Raw genomic sequence first — 19889 nt, 5'->3', positions numbered from 1 at the left:
ACAAAGATATAGCTCTTTGGGGCCTTAATTTTTGAGACTGCAAGACATCCTGAAACCAAAAAGTTTAAGAACCCCTAAGTAAATACATTTGGGTCTCTGCTCTATGTCTCCCTTACTGACATACTGAAAGAGCTAACACTATGTAAGAATAAAAAACTATTCATCATTTAAAATTATGTTATCTACCTAAAAAATGATTTTTATTCAGACATAAGTAGGATAGAGAAACTACAGCTATGGCGAACACTCAAAATTACCGCCTCCATAATTCTTATGAAAGACAGTGTGTGCTTTAAGTATCTAGTTTTTGAAAACTAGAGATATCTCCTATAAAGGGTAATAGCAATATGAAAAATTAAGCTGTATCTAAGTCATTAGTTTATTTTCTTTGTTTTTTTTAATACAGCCACATATATTAGCATGTAAACTCAAACTTAGGAATAAAATGACTAGCAGAAAGATTTCATAAAAATTTGCACCAGCATAAAATGAACACAGGTCTTTTCTCGTTAGTAACCTAATAATTTAAGCAGCAACAACACATAAGCATTGGTGTTTTTCTAAACTTCATGGAAAAATATTTGGTACTTATACAATTCAAGCTTTACCTCTAAAAAAGAGGGGAAATTACTGGGTACATAAGTTCAACTAAGAGCACCAAAGCTACCAGAATCTAGCAGAATGAGGTTCTCAGAGAAAGTATCATGGGGAAACTGGTAATATTTGATGGAGAAAATAAAAAATTCTGAAAACTGAGCTTTCCGATGCACAAGGCACAAATTTACCTTGAGATGGTTTTTCTTTTCTTTGTTTGAAGATTTTACATTGTATCACAAGAGGGAAAATCTCACTGACCGGTCAAAATATCTTTACAAAACAGTGCATAAATACAAATACAGCAATAGCTATGAATTTTAAAAACCAAATATTTTATTAAAACTAGTAAGTATAGTTAATACAAATTTTTTGATGACTGAAGTAAAAGACAAGATATAGATGAGCATTTGAATATATTAGTTATAAAATTATAATGGAAAGGATTACATAATTGATAATTCTTCTGGAATCAAGGTTACTAGTCCTAGGAAAAAAGGCAAAATCCTGATTTGAGGCTACAACAGATAACTGCCTCATGCCAAATATCTCATTAGTAAAACTGTCTTGCCATGCCAAATTTAGTACCCATGCATTTAAAGAAGACAAATAATTTTTCTTAATCAAATCGGATAAATAATTAATGCAGCTGATTTCTTTAATTACAGTGTACTCTTAATTATCACCATATAAATTATCTGCTTTGCAGATTCCTCTTATTTAGTGGTTGGCATAGAAAGACATTCTGCTTTGTTCTCTTCCTTGATAATCATGCCCCTGGATGGCCTTTATTTATCCCTTTCCTGATTTCTTTCTCACAAAGTCCTTGTTAACTTTCTCACTGAACCCTAACTTTTCAAAACTCCATGGTTCCAGACGTAAAAATGTTAGGCATGAGTTAGTAATTTTCCAGGCTATTCATCCACCAAACTAAACCTAATCAGCTAGTTTTTGTTTTGTTTTGTTTTGTTTTTTGAGACAGAGTCTCACTCTGTCACCCAGGCTGAAGTTCAGTGGCACGATCTTAGCTCACTGCAACCTCCGATAGTTCTTTTGAATTCTTTTTGGCTTAAGTGTAAACTCTTTGTTCCTATTTTCCTAGCAATTTCATTTTTGCCTACCAATATAAGAAATATAGGAAGAAAATTTTAGACAATGGTTAACAGAACTAGGAAAAAATATATAATACCTAGAGTCACAACCTCCAGCCCTAGTAATCAACATGCAATTCTCCAAGGAGATCACTATTTGGATTAAGTTTAGTAACCGTCTATACCAAAAACATGCCTCTAGTAATTTTCTGTATGTACTCAGGACATTCAGGTGTGTTTCCAAGGGTTTTTGAAGAATTAAAATGATTCATGGTATCACAATTTTCAAACTAAAAGAGAATTATTACTTAAAAAGACAAATGAAGCAGACCCCAAGATCATGTGTTAATAGAGGAGGAGAGCTACCAATTACAATGTAATAAATAATAGGAGTTTAACAACAAATCTCTAATGCCTCTTGAATTAGGCTGATATTGTATGCAGGATATCAAAACTAAACACAGTCCATCCTTCCTCTGTATCCATCCTCACCCTTTACAAATGAAAGGATACTCATACTTCTAAAATGGTCTTAAAAGAAGAATGACAGGAAAATATTATGGCTTATATGGTAAAATTGTGTCCCTATTCACCACTATCTGTGCTTTCTTATTAGAGGCTAAAAATGTTATCTTCAATTATTTTGGGGACATATTTACTGACAAGGTAAACAGGTTATATTTCTTTAAATTTAATTAAAAAATCAGGGCTGGGAGTGGTGGCTCACACCTGTAATCCCAGCACTTTGGGAGGCCAAGGCAGGTGAATTACCTGAGGTCAAGAATTCAAGACCAGCCTGACCAGCATGGTGAAACCCCTGTCTCTACTAAAAAAATACAAAAAATTAGCTGGGCGTGGTGGCGGGCGCCTGTAATCCCAGCTACTTGGGAGGCTGAGGCAGGAGAACTGCTTGAACCCAGGAGGCGGAGGTTACAGTGAGCCGAGATCGTGCCATTGAACTCAGCCTGGGTGACAGAGCAAGACTCTGTCTCAAAAAAAAAACAAAAAAAAAAATTTACAAAAATTAAAAAATAAAAACTATCAGAACTTTAATTCAGTATGTTTTTCCATTCTTAGTGTTACAGATGTATTCTTACCTTCTGGTGGTTCATCATTAAGGTATGATGGGATTTCTTGTTGATTTTTATCTGTCTGATTCATGATCTCCTAAAACAAAAAAAAACATACAAACACATTTCATTTTAACCTCAACATGTGAGACTACCTCTTGTCACATGCTAAATTGTGATTTCATCGACATTATTCAAGATAAACAACATTTTATACCCACTCTACAACTAGTCTTCGTCTTGTTTCTCTCCTACTTCAAACTGTGGCATTTAATAAATACTTTAAATTGTATAAGTTGACAATATAAATCTTACGTGAAACACCCACCAAAGAGTGGCAGTCACAGTGTAAGTTTTCCTACGTTGTTACTGTGGTGCTTCAACTACAGCTGAATGTTACTCACTGAAAGAGAGGTGGAAGATAAGGGTTAGCCGCAAAATGTTGTTTCCTCCTACAGAATACTGGTTAACTTAATTGTGACTTATTTCACAATAGACTTAAAGAAAAAAGTATACCATAACTAAAAAAGGTGTTCCCCAGACAGAATGGCTATTATTAAAAAGTCAAAATATAACAGATGCTGGCAAAGCTGCAGAAAAAAGAATGCTTATACACTGCTAGTGGGAATGTTAATTAGTTCAGCCATTGTGGAAAGCAGTTTGGAGATTTCTCAAAAGAACTTAGAACTACTATTCAACCCAGCAATCCCATTTCTGGATATAACTCAAAGGAATATAAATCATTCTACCACACACGTGTGATGTTCATCACAGCACTATTCACAATAGCAAAGACATGGAATCAACCTAAATGCCCATCAACAGTGGACTGGATAAAGAAAATGTGGTACATATATACCATGGAATACTACGTAGCCATAAAAAAGAATGAGATCATGTCCTTTGCAGCAACACATGTAGAGCTGGGGGTCATGATCCTAAGTGAATTAACACTGGAACAGAAAACCAAATACTGCATTTTCTCCCTTATGAATGAGAGCTAAACACTGAGTACACATGGACACAAAGAAGGTAACAAGAGACAGCAGGGCCTGCTTGTAGGTGGCGAGAGGAAGGAGAGTGAGGGTCGAAAAACTACCTACCTGGGTGATGAAATAATCTGTACACCCAACCCCCACAACACACGATTTTACACATGTAATGAATCTGCACATGTACTCCTGACCCTAAAAGTTGAAAAAATAAATAAATACTAAGGTGTTATCTGAGAAAGTCCTTAAAAAAAAGACATCCCACTCTTGTAATGACACCACCAATCTGAATCAGTAACAGATGAATTTTAATGACTTTCTGCTGTTCTTAGAGCTCTTATGAACAAAGACAGTAACAGAATTCAAAATTTACTGTAAAAAAATATATATTATACTATGATCAACTCTAAGTAGTAAGGGAACCTAAGAAATAAAATAAGCTGTGCTGCAGTAAGGAAAGCATGATTAAAATTTTATTTTCCCAATTTCCTTTACTATCATAAAACACTGCCTTTTAAATTCACTTGAGTAAGTCAAGACTAGAGCAAGTCAAGATTGGTCTAAAAGTGTTCTTTATAATATACTGTCTGGCTTGGCCAGGAAACTAAGGTTGTGATCCCAGCAGTCAGCTAAGTACTTCCTAGTCATACATCCTTGGAGTCCAAATTATTGTATGTGTACATATACAATAGATATTAAAAGGGATATTGTGAAAATTAACAATGTAGTTCAATACATTAATTAACAAACACTGATTAAGCACCTACTCCTGGGCCAGACAATGTTTTAGGTGCATGGAGTACAGTAATCAATGCAGACGGAAAAACTCTCTGCCATCATCAAACGGATACTCCAGTGGGGAAAGGCAATAAATAAACACAAAGAGAGTATTCTATGTCAGCAGTATTTATATACTATGGAGAAAAAGGGATGGATAAGGAGAGGGTGTGATCTTTTAAATAATTTTCTTTTTTTTTTTTTTTTTTGAGACAGAGTCTTGCTCTGTTACCCAGGCTGGAGTGCACTGGCATGATCTCAGCTCACTGCAACTCTGCCTCCCAGGTTCAAGCAACTCTTCCGCCTCAGCCTCCCGAGTAGCTGGGACAACAGTCACGCATTACCATGCCTGGCTAATTTTGGTATTTTTAGTGGAGATGGGGTTTCACCATGTTGGCCAGGCTGGTCTCGAACTCCTCATCTCAGGCGATCCGCCCACCTCAGCCTTCCAAAGTGCTTGGATTACAGGCATGAGCCACACTGCGCCTAGCCAGGGATGGATGGGGAGAGGATATGATATTTTGGATAGGATAGTCTGTGAAGGCTTTACTGCAATGACACTCAAAGAAGGTAAGGATACAAGATATTTAGGTGAAGAGTCTTTGCAGAAGAAGCAATGGCAAGAGGAAAGGCCCTGATGTGGGAGCTTACATGGATCAGCAAGAAGGAACAGCTAGTAAAGTGTGGCAGGGTGGCAGCAAGGGCAGAAGGAGAGGAAGTCAAAGAGTGAGGTCTGGATCAATGTAGGCCCTTGAAGGCGAAGATGGAGAGTGGCTTTTAACTGAGTGAGATGGGAAACTGGTAAAAGGCACTGAACAAAAGAGTAAGGTGATCTTTTTTTTGTTTTTTTTTTTTCATTTTGTTTTGTAGCAAATTTATTCATGCATCATTTTTTTAGGTTTGCACAAATAATCCTTGAGCCAAAACCAGTCACCTAAAATAAATTTTAAAATAAATAAGTAAATAAAAGGATTTGTGGGTTTTCTTAAAAGACAACTGTTAACATGGTGTTAGCTAGAAATGAAGTTGAGTGTAGTAGGTGCCATAATTACTTATCTAATATACTATTATAATGGAGTTTGTTATTTTCTTTTTTTTTATTATTATACTTTAAGTTCTAGGGTACATGTGCATAACGTGCAGGTTTGTTACATATGTATACTTGTGCCATGTTGGTGTGCTGCACCCATCAACTTGTCAGCACCCATCAACTCGTCGTTTACATCAGGTATAACTCCCAATGCAATCCCTCCCCCCCTCCTTCCCCATGATAGGCCCCGGTGTGTGATGTTCCCCTTCCCGAGTCCAAGTGATCTCATTGTTCAGTTCCCACCTATGAGTGAGAACATGCAGTAGAAAGCTGAAAATTAATTCAAGGTGATCTTTTAAAAGATCATTCTGGCTGCTGTGGGAAATACAAGCAATAGGAGAACAACAGCAGAGGCAGAAAGTCCCATTAGGAAACAACTTCAATAATTCAGGTCAAAAAATGTTGGTGGCTTGGATGAGGGTGGTAGAGGCAGAGGTTGTGAGAAGTGGGAATTTTCAAAGGTGGTTTTAACTTCATGGAATTCATCTTGTTATGCCTTTAAAACCTAAATCCTATTTAAGATGAGACTTCTCTGCACCCCCACTGAGTCCAGCAGCAAATGCTGTGTTTAATAAATATCTTTCAATTGCTCTAGTGCAAAATCCTGACTCAGGTCATTTATCAATGGCACCTAATCTTATCCTGGTTTGATTTGAGAATTTAGCACATCATCCCAAACATAAGATTTAAAAAGGAATAGTAAAGCTAAGTAATCTCTCACAGAAAAACCAGGAAGAATTTCAGCTGATGCATTACTGGGAAAAGAGGTTCTTGACAGATATGCCTTAATTTTAAAATCCCCAAATCACAAAGGTACATTTATTACCATTCACATTTACATTTTCTTTGATCTATCATCATGGTAAGATCATAACAAATTATACCGGATGGTGGTTAAGACTCTGGGGTCAGAGTGCCTGAGTTTGAATCTCAGCTTGACCATAAGCTGTACAGAAGAGGACAAATAACTTCATTAAATACTTGCTGTTTAGGATAGTTAAAAATCAAAGACAATTCTAGCCTTAACCCTAAGATGAGAATACTATTTAACATATTCCAAAACAAAACATGCAGAAATTCCTGGCAGAATATGTGTACCTTCTGAGAAATGATGATTTGGAAGCCACGTACTTCCCTACTGGACTATTAATTTCAAGAGGACAGACACCTTTGTCCAACTTGTTCATCACGGTAATCTCAGTACTATATATTAATACCATACACTTACACACAAATCCAGGAGATCATTCGGCTGGTCAATCAACAGAAGGTACCATACCCTATAGAGAAATATGGGAAATTACATATGCCCAACCATCTTACATGTTTTAACTGGAGTTTAAAAATAGGTGTGATTATGACTGTAACTGCATACATTTCAAAACTGACTTTCTGGTGCCTACCCCATAAATCCCTACCAACAGTCTTACCTTTTATTTCTAATACAGTCTCCCTTAAAAACAATTATTTTTCTATATCCTATCTTGTAATTAAGAAAAAGACCACAATTTAAAAAAATTAGTTCTGCTTTATGAGAGCATAACATATATGCAATTTAATCTAAATAATATGAATTGACTTCATCCTTCTGTGGGTAGTCAATACGAAGCCATGAGCAGAGTTATACTGTCATATCTGTGCCTTAAGATGCCAACTGAAGCAAGAAGAGATGGAAGGACAGAGAGATTAATACAATAAGTGGCTATTTTAGTAGTCCAGTAAGATAGAATGACAGTCTAAACTCTGCCAAATTTTCATGTCTAAATAAATGCTTTGGACCAAAATACTAGGGTCACCTTTGAATTCTGCTTTTCTTTTACATTTCCATCTAATTATCGGTAAATTCTGTTGCCTAAATAAATCCAGATTATAACCACTTCTCATTACCTCTACTGTTACCACTTTAAACCATCATAATCTCTTACTTGTACTACTGCAAAATCTCTGAATGGGTCTCTGAGCTTCCACCTTTGTTCTTCTTTCAGTCCAGTCATGTCATACTCTGCTTAAAATCCTCCAACTGCTTCCTATTTTGCTTAAAACAAAATTCAGAGTCCTTATACCTTTGCCTTTGAGGCCAGATATTTAATCACCATCTCCACTATTCTACCTCTTGTTCATTCCAGTCTAGTAACACAGAGTTCCTTGTTTATCCTTTCCTCAAAGTCTTTTCCCCAGTATATGCACATGGCTCAGGTCTTCCGATAAGGTCCGTTATCAGAAGATGTTCCCTGACCACCTTATAATAGATGAGCACCCTCCACTCTTCTTATCATTTTCACCTAATCTGTTTACTTTGAGTCTCTCCCAATTAAAATGTAAGCTCCATGAGAACAAATGCTTGGTTTGTTCTCTACTCTATCACCAGAGACTTAATCAATGATGCATGGTGGACACTCATATACTTGAATTTTTTGTAAGTAGAATGTAACTTGGGTATTAATGTGAGATGAAAGGGAGAATCTAATGTCATATTTCTAGTATAAGACAGAGATGATGAACACAGAGAACATCAGAAGAGAAACGTTTTGAAAGAAGATGAAGGACTTGTTTCTGAACAAGCTATATTTGAAATACCTTCAGGGCATCCACAGACGTTCAGTAGGCAATTGGATTTAAGGGGAAAGAGACTCAGCATAAAGTCTGAGTTAGAGTTGAGGTTCTAAAAGCAGTTTGAAGTGATAGTTGAAGCTCTGAGCAGTGGGTAATATGATCAAGGAAAAGAGTGATGAGAAGTCGACTGACAGTGTTAATTGGCCAGCTCATAATTAAGAGGTGAGCAAAAGAGAAGCCAGCAAAAACAAACAAAACACATCTGAAAATGAAAAATGAGTACAGCCTCATGGAAAGCAAGAGAGGAATTTATAAGCTTCCAAAAGACACACATTATGCAGAAGTTAAAATAATGTATGATCAAATACTACAGAAAAATGCTAATGCTATATTTAGAGACTGTAAAAGGCATATATCATCATACCCAATTTTTTTTAAAATGCATACAAAAAGACTGGAAGAAAGTATGCCAAAGTATTAATAAAGATGCTATGGGGAGTAGAAATACGTAAGTTTCACATTTTACATACACATGCATGAAGTAGTATATATAGCATTTATATATTCATAGTATATATAGTATTTGTATATAGTTTTCAATACATATACATGGAAATATGCATAGTTAAATACATACAGAAATATGCATAGTTAATTAATGTCTATAAATTTTCTACCATAAAAATGTATTGCTTTTATAATGAAAGAAAAATACATATTTTCAAGTCTTAGAAATCAGTGATATTCATAAATCATATTTTAAAGATTATGTAGTCCATCTAATCCTAATTATTCTAAGTTTTAGCCACAGATGCAGTTAATAATCTAAAAAACAATGTACTTGAATCACATGATGCTTTAAGAAAATGGTATCACTGAGTTTTGTTCAGTTACGTCTTGGGTAAGGAAATCCTGACAAACAGCCTTATGCGGGTTATTACTATATTAACTGTACAATACTGTTAAAGACATTACCCACTACAACACTTAATAGCTCTGATACGGAACTTCACATAAGAAATTTCTTCAGAGGTAACTATTCAGAAAATGTCTTGTTTCCCCCAAATATTTAGCATGTTTTCTTAAAGATTTATGCATTTTTATATTTAAAAGACACAAAGGTGTAATGTCTTCCTTCTCTTTGGCTTCCAGAAAGCTTATAGCTAAAATCGCAGCTCAACTAGGTAGACTCCTGTGGCCTGCATAGTTGTATCCTATCTTCCTCCACACTTCCACACCTCCTCAAGACCACTACTCGGATTGCTGTTTCTCCCTGGCATGCAATTTGAATATGTTATTTACATATTTTACCAATTTGTTGGTACATGTTTTTGTTGTAAGCTGCGAGATAGTATTTGTGAGATAAGTGAATAAGAAGAAAATATTGTAATCCCAGCACTTTGGGAGGTTGAGGTGGAATGCTTGAGCTAAGGAAGTCAAGACCAGGAAAACATAATGAACATAATGAGACTTCATCTCTACAAAAAAATAAATAAATAAATAAATTGGGCATGGTGGCACACGCCTATAGTCCCACATATTTGGAAGGATGAAGAGGAAGAATTACCTAAGCCCAGAAGGTTGAAGCAGCTGCAGTGAGCCATAATCGTGCCATTGCACTCCAGCCTGGGCAACAGAGCGAGACCCTGTCTCAAACGACAGGACAGGACAGGACAGGACAGGATGAAGACTGGTGGGGTGGGGAGGGGAGGGGAGGGGAAAGAATCCGCATATACTTTAAGCATCACAAGAAGAAATATATACCAATATATGGCCTAAATTTGGGGTTTAAAAAAAAAAAAACTCTAAGCTAGAGTCATGCTTTTCAAATGTATCTTTTTAAACACAGGCAATGGTATGCCAAGGACTTAAGAATCCACAGGAGAGACATAATGCCTGCATTTTAATCCACAGTAATGTAAAATACTGTTTTATTTTTAAATTCACACACAGTAAAAAATAAAATGAAAAGTGCTTGAGCATTGTTTTTTTTTTAAGATAACTAGACTTTCAAGAGATTTCACTCTCGCCTGGGGCTGCTTCCGGGTATATTCTCAGACTTACCAGCTCTCCTTGCCAGTCCAACCACATTCCCACTCCCACACCCAGCATGAGTTCATTCTGGCCTTAAATTAGGAGTATTTCTGTAGAGGAGTGTGAAATGTCAAAAGCTAGATACTATTATATAGAAATATTCAGTTGCATTTAAAAATTTATTAGCAGTAGTTACCAACAGGATTATCAGTAAACAAGAAAGTAGCAACTCTGGAGTCCTGCCATGCCAGCCATATGTTAACCTAGACTAGAGGAATTCACTGTTTAGAAAGCCTTGAAAGTCCTAAGTGCCACAAAGATTAGTTTCATTGAGACCAAAAAAAAAAAAGGGAAAAAAAAACAAAACAAGGGCCGGGCACGGTGGCTCACACCTGTAATCCCACCACTTTGGGAGGCCAAGGCAAGTGGATCACCTGAGGTCAGGGGTTCGAGACCAGCCTGGCCAACACGGTGAAACCCATCTCTACTAAAAATACAAAAATTAGCCAGGCGTGGTGGCACACACCTGTAATCTTAGCTACTCAAGAGACTGAGGCAGGAGAACTGCTTGAACCCAGGAGGCAGAGGTTGCAGTGAGCCAAGATCTCACCACTGCACTCCAGCCTCGGTGACAGGGCAGGACTCCATCACAAAAAAAAAAAAAAAAAAAAAAGATTAGTTTTGTTTTGATGTTTGGGTATCTTGTACATCACACCTTAATAGTCAGTACGTCGTATCAAAATTCTTCTAGAACTCTTAGGGTAATAAAACTTAGTATTAATTTTTATTAATTAAAAAGCCACAAGTATTTGAGATTTTTTTTCCCTGAATTCCTAATTTGATCATAAGACACTGAGTTACCTTATAAAGGTATTTGCTAAAATCCTTAACTGTGTCATCTGTACTTTTCATTCACATAAACCATTCCAAAGTCCTACACACAAATATGTGTCTAACTTTTAGTGATATTACCCCTTTATGGATATTGCCACCTCATTACTAAAGATAAATACTTTTTATATTACTATCCTGCTTATTATCACCATTGTAGGAGACTTGTTTCTCTTATAGTAGAAACTGTGAAGATAAATAGACCCCAATCTAAAACTTTGAAAGGTAAATAATCTACTAATAAAATTTAAGAGTATATATGTAGAGACAAGTACCAACTGACAGTAAAAATTTCAAAATGGGCCTGTAATCCCAGTGCTTTGAAAGGCTGAGGCAGGCAGCATCACCTGAGGTCAGGAGTTCGAGACCAGCCTGGCCAACATGGTGAAACCGCATCTCTACTAAAAATAGAAAAATCAGCCAGGTGTGGTGGTGGGTACCTGTAATCCCAGCTACTAGGGAGGCTGAGGCAGGAAAATCTCTTGAACCTGGGAGGTGGATGTTGCAGTGAGTGGAGATCGTGCCACTGCACTCCAGCCTGGGCAAGAGAGCAAGACTCCATCCCAAAAAAAAAAATCAAAACGACCATTTTTAAATGTCACTCTGAAGTAATACATTATAATTATTAAATTCTATACAAACTATCTGCCCTGAACTCATTGAATCATTAATTCTACATATACTTGAGCCCTACTATGTGGCAGGCACGCTGGTATGCAATTAGGAGTTCAGTGTGATTAAGCACACACAGGCACTACTATAAACTAGAGTTTACAATCCAGTGGGAATAGACTTTTCCAGCACTTGCCATTTAGTGAGTCATTCAAGAAACAAATTATATATTCAAAAAACAAATATATCTGCTCTCTAGGAGCTCATAATGCACAAGTTTCTATTAAAAACATACTTTCTGGCTGGGCCTGGTGGCTCATGCCTATAATCCCAGCACTTTGAAAGGTCGAGGCAGGAGGATTGCTTGAGCCCCGGAGTTTGACAGCAGCCTGGGCAACATAGCAAGACCTCGTCTCTACCAAAAAAAAAACAAAACAAAACAACACATACTGTTCTAAGGAAGACAGTAATGACAGACAATATCCTTAGATAAGTACAAATGATTTAACTTATTCTACAGACATAAATCAGTTCTACCTTTTGGTCCTGAAGTGTGAATAAACTATTACAGTACCAACTAAACTGGTTATAAGTGGGTTTTTAAGAAATTGTGCCATATGAAAGACTTCTTTGTTGTAGACTGTATATCATGACTACAAATTCATCAGCAGTTACATTAAGCATTGTAGAGATGGGGAGAAATAATTCTTGCCCAGTACAATAGTATCATAGATTTAGTAGCTGGCGAATATATTGAGCAAGGATTAACAACACAATTCCCTAAAGGATAATTTATTCCAATAATAGAAATAAGTAAACAAACACCTCTTGGGAAACTGGTTTTCTTTCTAAAGGAAAATAGATGAATCCATGTTGTTTGTGGGTTTCAGTAATATTTCATATATAAAGTTTTTATTCATAATAAAAAATTCTGAAAACAGTACATACATTTTCCTCTGGGTAGCACCACCCCTCTATACACCAAAGGAAGTTAAATAACACTAACACGTTATATAAAGCTTAACTACAAAATACAGTGCACAACTTTATTGGCAAAGCCACTTAAAACTACCTGTTATTCAACAGTAGGTGCCAATGTCCCTATAATAGAAAAAGACAACTATAAATGAATTAGCTAAATCCTTCTACATATTCTACCTAAAAGAACTTGGCCACATCCTCATGTTTTAGCTTCTTTGCCAAATAATTGCAAAGAGATTCAAAAATATATTTACATAGAGCTCTAAAACATATACACCAACAAGCAGAGTACACTAAAACTCCAGCTGTTTTTATGTTTTTCTAGTTAAACCAACTATCGGGAAGAGTCTGCTTTTAAAGATGGCCCCTGCCCATTAAATCAACAGCAAATAGGCTACAAGAAATGCTCTCAACCTAGCAAGGAAGAAAAAGTCATCTGCCAGTAAAACTTGTAAGTGCCCACTTAGACGAGTAATAACTGACAGGGTCAAAAAGGCAATTTTTAAGGGTTGTCCTTAAACGAAACATTAAGCAGAATTACAATACTCTATCAAACCAGAGAACCAGCACACCATCTTCACATGATTTCAACAGATATTTGCATTCCTACTATGTGTCAAACATTCTGTTAGGCACTGAGGCATCCTTGTGAACAAGCATACAAAGGTCCTATTCTCAAGATGTTTATATATAATCCAGTGAGATATCTTCCGGAAGCAGAAAAAAAGTAAATACCTAATAACTGAAACAAAGAAAGGTAAAGATTTTCCTGTAGTTAAAAAAAAAAAATCAAACACATGCACACACACAGACACCTACCTGTATATTTGTCTAATGTAGCAACCGTTATAATTTCTAACGATGCTTTCCATAAATGGACAAATTTTTACTGAACTTGGTTTCTGGTACATCTGTTCTAACAAAGACTAAAGAAATGAAAGTGGAAAAAGCAAAACAGGATGCATATGGGTTTATCAAAGGCTACTTCTCCCTTTCTTTTTAAAAAGTTAAGTATAGGCGCCCGCGCGCGCGCGCACACACACACACACACACACACACACACACAGGCGCGCGCGTTTACCTGTTGGTGTGGTATCGATATTTCTGGGGAACCCTTGAGGGCACTCACACCAGCAGAAGTTTCAACGGCTAAACAATAGCATACAGCAAATAATCACATATAGCAAATTTTTTCATTTGGAATTAGCACAGTGTTCACAAGGACGCAAAAATCAAATTAAGAACCCTTCCCTTTTCTCTAGGTGTTTCCAAACCCTTCCGGGTGGCCCCTTCTCTCCCCACTGATCCCTTTAGGCTCTAGGCAAGCGTGTGTGTGTGTGTGTGTGTGTGCTTTCTTTAGCAGAGAGAGTGACGTGGCAAGAGGCAGAAAATGACCCTGGAGGCGCCGTGGCTAGCTAGCGCTGAGCTTGGCACCTCCTCCCTCCGCTCCACGTTGTACACCCAGCACACCCCCCACTCCCGAAGGGTTCCAGAATTTCTATGTAAGAAGGATGTAGGACAAGCGATCTGATTGGAAGTGGGAGCTGGGGGATCGGTCTTGAAGCTGCGTGTACAGAGCAGGCAGTTTTTATTTAGACTAGGAGGCAGTGACGGCACGGATGGGTGCTCCAGCACTCCCTGTCACCCCTGGGCGCCGCCAGCACCCTCTCCATTCCCACTTTTACTTTAGGTTAGGCGTGGGGATACAGCCTTCCTACCCAGGAACAGCTATGGGGGTGTCGACTGGAGGACAAGTCTTGTGTGCCTGAACCCAAGAGGGAGGTTTATCAACAGGTCAGGAGTTGGCAGGGCGAGGAAGACCAGTACCCAAGCCCCTCCGCTGCATCCGCCTCCCAGGCTGCAGACGCCCCCCAGGCTGCTGACGCCCCCCACCTCCCTCCTCCGTCCACAACCAAGAACCCCCAGATGCTAAGAAGTCAGACGGAGGCTTTCCAGGGGAATGCCCAAGCTCCAATCGCGGCGTGGCAGTCAGCGACGTATAAGGAGGAGTAGCCCCAGAAGCGAACCACCATCCGCCCCCAACTTCGTCCCGCCCCTCCCCCTTTCCCTCTCGGGCCTCGCCGAAGCCCAGCTGGGCAGCCAGGCCTGGCAGTGGGAGGTGAGGGGCAGGGGCGCCGACGGCAGAGGGCGACGGAGGAAGGCAGGAAGCCGGGACTGCACCCCTGCCCTCGCATCCCACTTCACTCACCGCCGGGATCGCGGCCAGCGCTAGGGCAGGAGCCGGGCGGAGGGAGCAGGCCGGCGCCGAGGAGAGCTGAGGCAGCCTGGGCGGCAGCTGCGGCCGGCACAACCCCAGGCAGTCGCGGCTCTGGAGGCGTCCTTTCAGGATGTGGAGCTGGAAAACTGTGGCGGCGGCTGTGGAGGCGGCGGCCTCTGGCTGCGGACGTGGCGCCCGACGCGACCCGCCCCCTCCGTCGCCTCCTCAGCTCCCGCCTCCTCCCGCGGCTCCGGCTCCGAGGCGCACGCGCGCTCTTGCAGCCCGGCCCCTCCCGCGCCCACCGGGCCTACGCCCACCCGTTTCTCGCAGGGTCCGGCCCTCCCAGCAGTCCCCAACCGGCCTTGTCCCTATTGCGCACGCGCGACGCTCCGAGGCCCGCTCCCGCCCCTTTGCCCCCTGGGCGCCTCCGTGGGAACCCCCGGCCGGCCTGCGCGCGCCTCCTCCGGGGGTCTCCCCGCCTTTTTCCGCCGCCATCCAATCAGATCGGGCAAGGGGCGCGAAGCCCGGGAGACGCGTAGGCCGCGGTCCCCAGGCCTGGTGCTTTGGCATCTGCGGCTGCCCAGAGTCGCGTTCCGCGCCGAGTAACGGTCTTCAGAATTCAGAACCTTCGCCTTAGGGAAGGTGGGACGGTCGCCAGTTTCTTCAGCACTTTCTTCGTCCAGGGACGTCCGCCTGCCTTGCCTGCTGTCCTCGGGGAGTGACAGCGGGGCCAGCTCAGACGTTCACGTCGGGGCTCTCTACAGGCCTTTGTGACTAAGTGCTAGGGTTGAGGAGAGACGTGTCTTATTTATGTGTTTTTCAGTTTGTTACGATTTTTTTTTTATTTTACTTCTCCCTGCCCTAGAATTGAGCTCCTTGAGTAAAAACCCGCCTGGGTCGCCATCACCCTAGGCTTGGTGCAGGGCCCGCCAGGCGCTCGAAATTTGTTGAAGAGGTGGGTGTTTAGTATCGAAAGAGCCGCGGATTGGGCATTAGAAAGTCTGGCTTGCGCCGCGTCCTTGCCACTTGCTTACCAGGCCCCTCCACGTGGTCCCCGCCGTGGCAGCAGCTCTCCTCGCCCGTCCAAAGGCACGGGGAGGCGCGTGGCGGCCCCGCCTGAGCTGAGCCCCCTGGAACGTGAGACCGTCTCGCTCTGAGCTTCAAAGCGGGGTTGCAGGAGCCACCTCAAGGTCGTTTTGAGGACTGGAAGAGATGAACTGCTCAAAGCCTGCTTAACTAGATCAATGGTATCGATTAACTTTTCTTTGACTCCCTTTCCACACCTATAAAATAAAGATGACGGGAAACTTGTCATACGTTTGTTTGTGGTTGGTGGGAAAGGTCTTTATGAACTGTGAAGTCTTATGCAAACGTGAGATGTTTCCTTTCGCAATCTGAATAGCAACTCAAAACACATGAAGCAAAAACACGCGAAGTCAAAAACATACACAGGAAGCAAAAAAAAAAAAACCCTCACAAAATGGTTTATCAACTGCAGAATATTGGAACTGCAGGATGGTGGAACTGAATGATAACTATTGACGACATAGCTCAGAAAGGACATGCTAAAGCATGCTGGATGAAGCTAACTTTGATCCAGGTCTTAAATGGAATGGGCTATAGTTTATAGCTTCAACCTAAATATTAACTTATGAAATCAGAGAATTAAGGCCACTTAAGCCACTGTGCTCAGACTGTCAAGATATTTTAGTTTCTCAAAGCAGAAAGAGGAAATTAAATAATCTTGTCAATTCAACATATGGGTTGGATGATTAGCAGGATCCATGGATTGTTCTGTTTATCCAGTATGTGAAGAAACGGATATCTTCTGTTTTCTTGTTATTACAGAAACTTCTGTCCTTAATATGTGACCTTTGAAGGTTGAACTCTAGGTAAAATTATGAAGTGCACAGTTACATCTTGTTTCTTCTTCTCTTTGCACGTCGTTTTACAAGATAATCTAATTATTATCAAAGTACAAATGACTGACAAGATTGTAGCCACTCCTGGGAGATTTTGCATTTTTACAGTTATTAAACGCCGTGACTCAAAGCAGCAGTTGAATCTGTTTCATAAACCAACTAAGATTTAAAAGAGCTTCTTTGGGAGATCATGAGTTCACCAGAAACTTCTGAAACTACAAGTGCAGGAGTTCAGCCTATAAAACAAAGAAATACATGACTTGTAGTATTTCTTCATTTTATAGGCTGAACTCCTCTAAGTTCTTGATTCCCATTCTGTGACCACCCTTTCTTAGATTATTAAAATAAAATACAGGTGGCTCATGCCTGTAATCTCAGCACCTCAGAGGCTGAGTCAGGGGAAGATCACTTGAGCCCAGGAGTTTAAAACCAGCCAGGGCAACATGGGGAGACCACATCTCTTAAAACATTAGTAATTGAGCACAGTGGCACACTCCTGTGGTCCCAGCTATTTGGGATACTGAAGCAGGAGGATTGCTAGAGCCTGGGAGGTCAAAGCTGCAGTGAGCCGTGGTCACACCACTGCATTCCAGCCTGGACAACAGAGTGAGACCCTGTTGCAAGAAAAATAAAATGAAACATTTATTTCTGGGTGTTATTTTGAAAGATTTTGTCATGTCTTAATGAGCCCTGGCCAGGTAATCACAGCACTTTGGGAGGTCAAGGTGGGAGGATGCTTAAAGCCAGGAGTTTGAGACTAGCCAGGTCAACATAGTGAGACCCTGTTTCCACAAAAAATAAATAATTAGCCAGGTGTGGTGGCATGCACCTGTAGTCCTAGCTACTTGGGAAGCTGAGGCAGGAAGGTCACTTGAGCCAGGATTTCAAGGCTGCAGTGAGCTATGACTGTGCCACTGCACTCCAGCCTGGGTGACAGAGTGAGACCCTCTTTCTTAAAATAACAATAATAATGAATTCTTTGTACCTTCAGGCAATAAAATTCTTTTAACAAAATTCTTAATACACATATCAATTACCCAGCCTCTTAAGTGATTGAGTTTTCTTCTAGTTGGGTACACACACAGTCTTTTTGCCTTATTGAAAAACTTAGAAATTAGATGTGACATTGCTTAACATGGTGGGGTGGTTCAAAGAGGACCAGAAAGAAGCAAGTCAGAAACCAGTAATGTTAAGAAATTATTTCTAGGCTGATAGTACACTGAAGTTTAAAAACCTCCAGCCCAACCTTCTACCCAACATGTGGGTCTGTCTCCTATTATGTGAACAATCATAGTTTTCATCATTATCAAGCCCTCTTCCCAGAGTTTCAGTATGCACTCATTTAAGTAACAAGCCTACTTGTTGCAAGGTGTGCACGTTTTTCCTGTTTCACCATGTTTTCATGAGTGTAATGCGTTATCCTTGCATTAAATTAACAGCTTTATAAAGGTTAGTTACCACCCAGTGTAAATCATTATGCTTTCTATCCTCACTTTCTTACTGCTCTTTGCCATTCCTGGCACAATCACCTGTGCTATTCTTGGTTTTCCTTTCCCTGCACCAATATCCTTCTTAATTTTTCCTGTGATATGGCAGATTTATTTGACACAGCTCCTAACCTCGATCATCTGATTTATCTCAATCCAATGAGGCAAGTACCTTATATTCTAATATAGGGAATCCTATATTCATATGAGGAAACTGAAGCATAGAGAAGTTGGATAATTTACCCCAGGTCCCACCGGCTAGTGAAGAGCAGGCTCTAGAATCAAACCCAATTTTGTCTGACTCTAGAGTCCACGTTCTTAACCACTATATTCTAAGAAAGAGAAAAGCAGTTTCTGACATGCAGTAGATGCTGGCACACTAGGCTTTGGTATTCTTGTTGAACAAAAACAATTTTAGAGAACATCAACATCAGATGAGGTCACTCCGTGATCATAGTAGATCAGGACAAAAATAACACTACTTCATAATCATGTCTGAACGCAGACAAAAACACAAATGCTGTCTAACCCACCAAATGGAATACATAAAATGAAAATACCAAACTAGTCTACGTAGCTGTTGCCTCTTTGCCAATGACAGTTTTAGCCTCATTCCAGTTTTCCCTCTTTCTAGATAAGATTTATTGGCCGGGCGCGGTGGCTCAAGCCTGTAATCCCAGCACTTTGGGAGGCCGAGACGGGCGGATCACGAGGTCAGGAGATCGAGACCATCCTGGCTATCACGGTGAAACCCCGTCTCTACTAAAAATAGAAAAACTAGCCGGGCGAGGTGGCGGGCGCCTGTAGTCCCAGCTACTCGGGAGGCTGAGGCAGAAGAATGGCCGAAACCCAGGAGGCGGAGCTTGCAGTGAGCTGAGATCCGGCCACTGCACTCCAGTCCGGGCGACAGAGCGAGACTCCGCCTCAAAAAAAAAAAAAAAAAAGATTTATTAAGATACCCACTCATAGAATTACCCCCACTTCCTGACAATATCCTGTTTAGAGCATAGACCAAAGTTCCACCTCTTTAAACCTCTATCAGATAATCACCTAACACAAACCCAAATCTTAATATAAGATTTTATTGAACATCTTACAGATATGCCACATGGTTCCCCGTGATGTGTTCTCCCTTGCTGCAATGAGTAGTAAATTCAACTTGTTCAACCACAGGTGTGTTCATGGTGATCTTTGACTAGAAAGCATTGACAATTCTTTCCGAACAATTCTATATCATGCATTTCTATGGAGTAGAAAGCATACTTGTTAGGTATTTCTGCCAATCAAAGTAACTGGAAACTGCCCTTTAATCTCCAGCCATAGCATTGTCACACCAAAGCTAGAAGGTTCCCTTTCTTTTTGTGGATCATATATAGAGTGTCTGCTAAATTGAGCCTTATTAAAAGATAGTGAAAAGAAACACATATGTTGGAATAATTGGACATCATTTTGAAAACAAAAGCTCAACACCTATAAACTCATACCTTTCACCATATGTAAAATAATTCAAAATGGATCATAGATCTAAATGTGAAAATATAAAACTTTTAGAAGAAAAGATAGGAGAACATTTTTAT

General features: G+C 40.1%; 1 protein-coding gene across 6 annotated transcripts in view; it reads right to left on the bottom strand.

Annotated features, from left to right (window-relative positions):
- TMEM263 (transmembrane protein 263) overlaps positions 1–15423 on the bottom strand; it is a 19761-nt gene extending 4338 nt beyond the window's left edge. Inside the window, exons 1-4 of one of the 6 annotated variants that reach the window (XM_011935613.1) lie at positions 14895–15423; positions 13767–13834; positions 11533–11648; positions 2783–2852 (exon numbers count right to left, since the gene is read on the bottom strand). In XM_011935613.1, coding sequence (XP_011791003.1) covers positions 2783–2846 — 64 coding nt within the window. In that variant the 5' untranslated portion in view covers positions 2847–2852; positions 11533–11648; positions 13767–13834; positions 14895–15423. Of the gene's footprint in view, positions 1–2553; positions 2671–2782; positions 3034–11532; positions 11649–13766; positions 13835–14894 lie in introns of those variants that run through there. The other 5 variants (XM_011935621.1, XM_011935629.1, XM_011935595.1 and 2 more) reach the window with 5 other exon arrangements.
- Positions 15424–19889: the final 4466 nt, after the last annotated feature.

The sequence above is a fragment of the Colobus angolensis genome, unplaced genomic scaffold (assembly GCF_000951035.1).
Source record: "Colobus angolensis palliatus isolate OR3802 unplaced genomic scaffold, Cang.pa_1.0 Scaffold10, whole genome shotgun sequence".
In the NCBI taxonomy this organism is placed as follows: domain Eukaryota; kingdom Metazoa; phylum Chordata; class Mammalia; order Primates; family Cercopithecidae; genus Colobus; species Colobus angolensis.
This window is presented reverse-complemented; position numbering and strand designations above follow the sequence as displayed.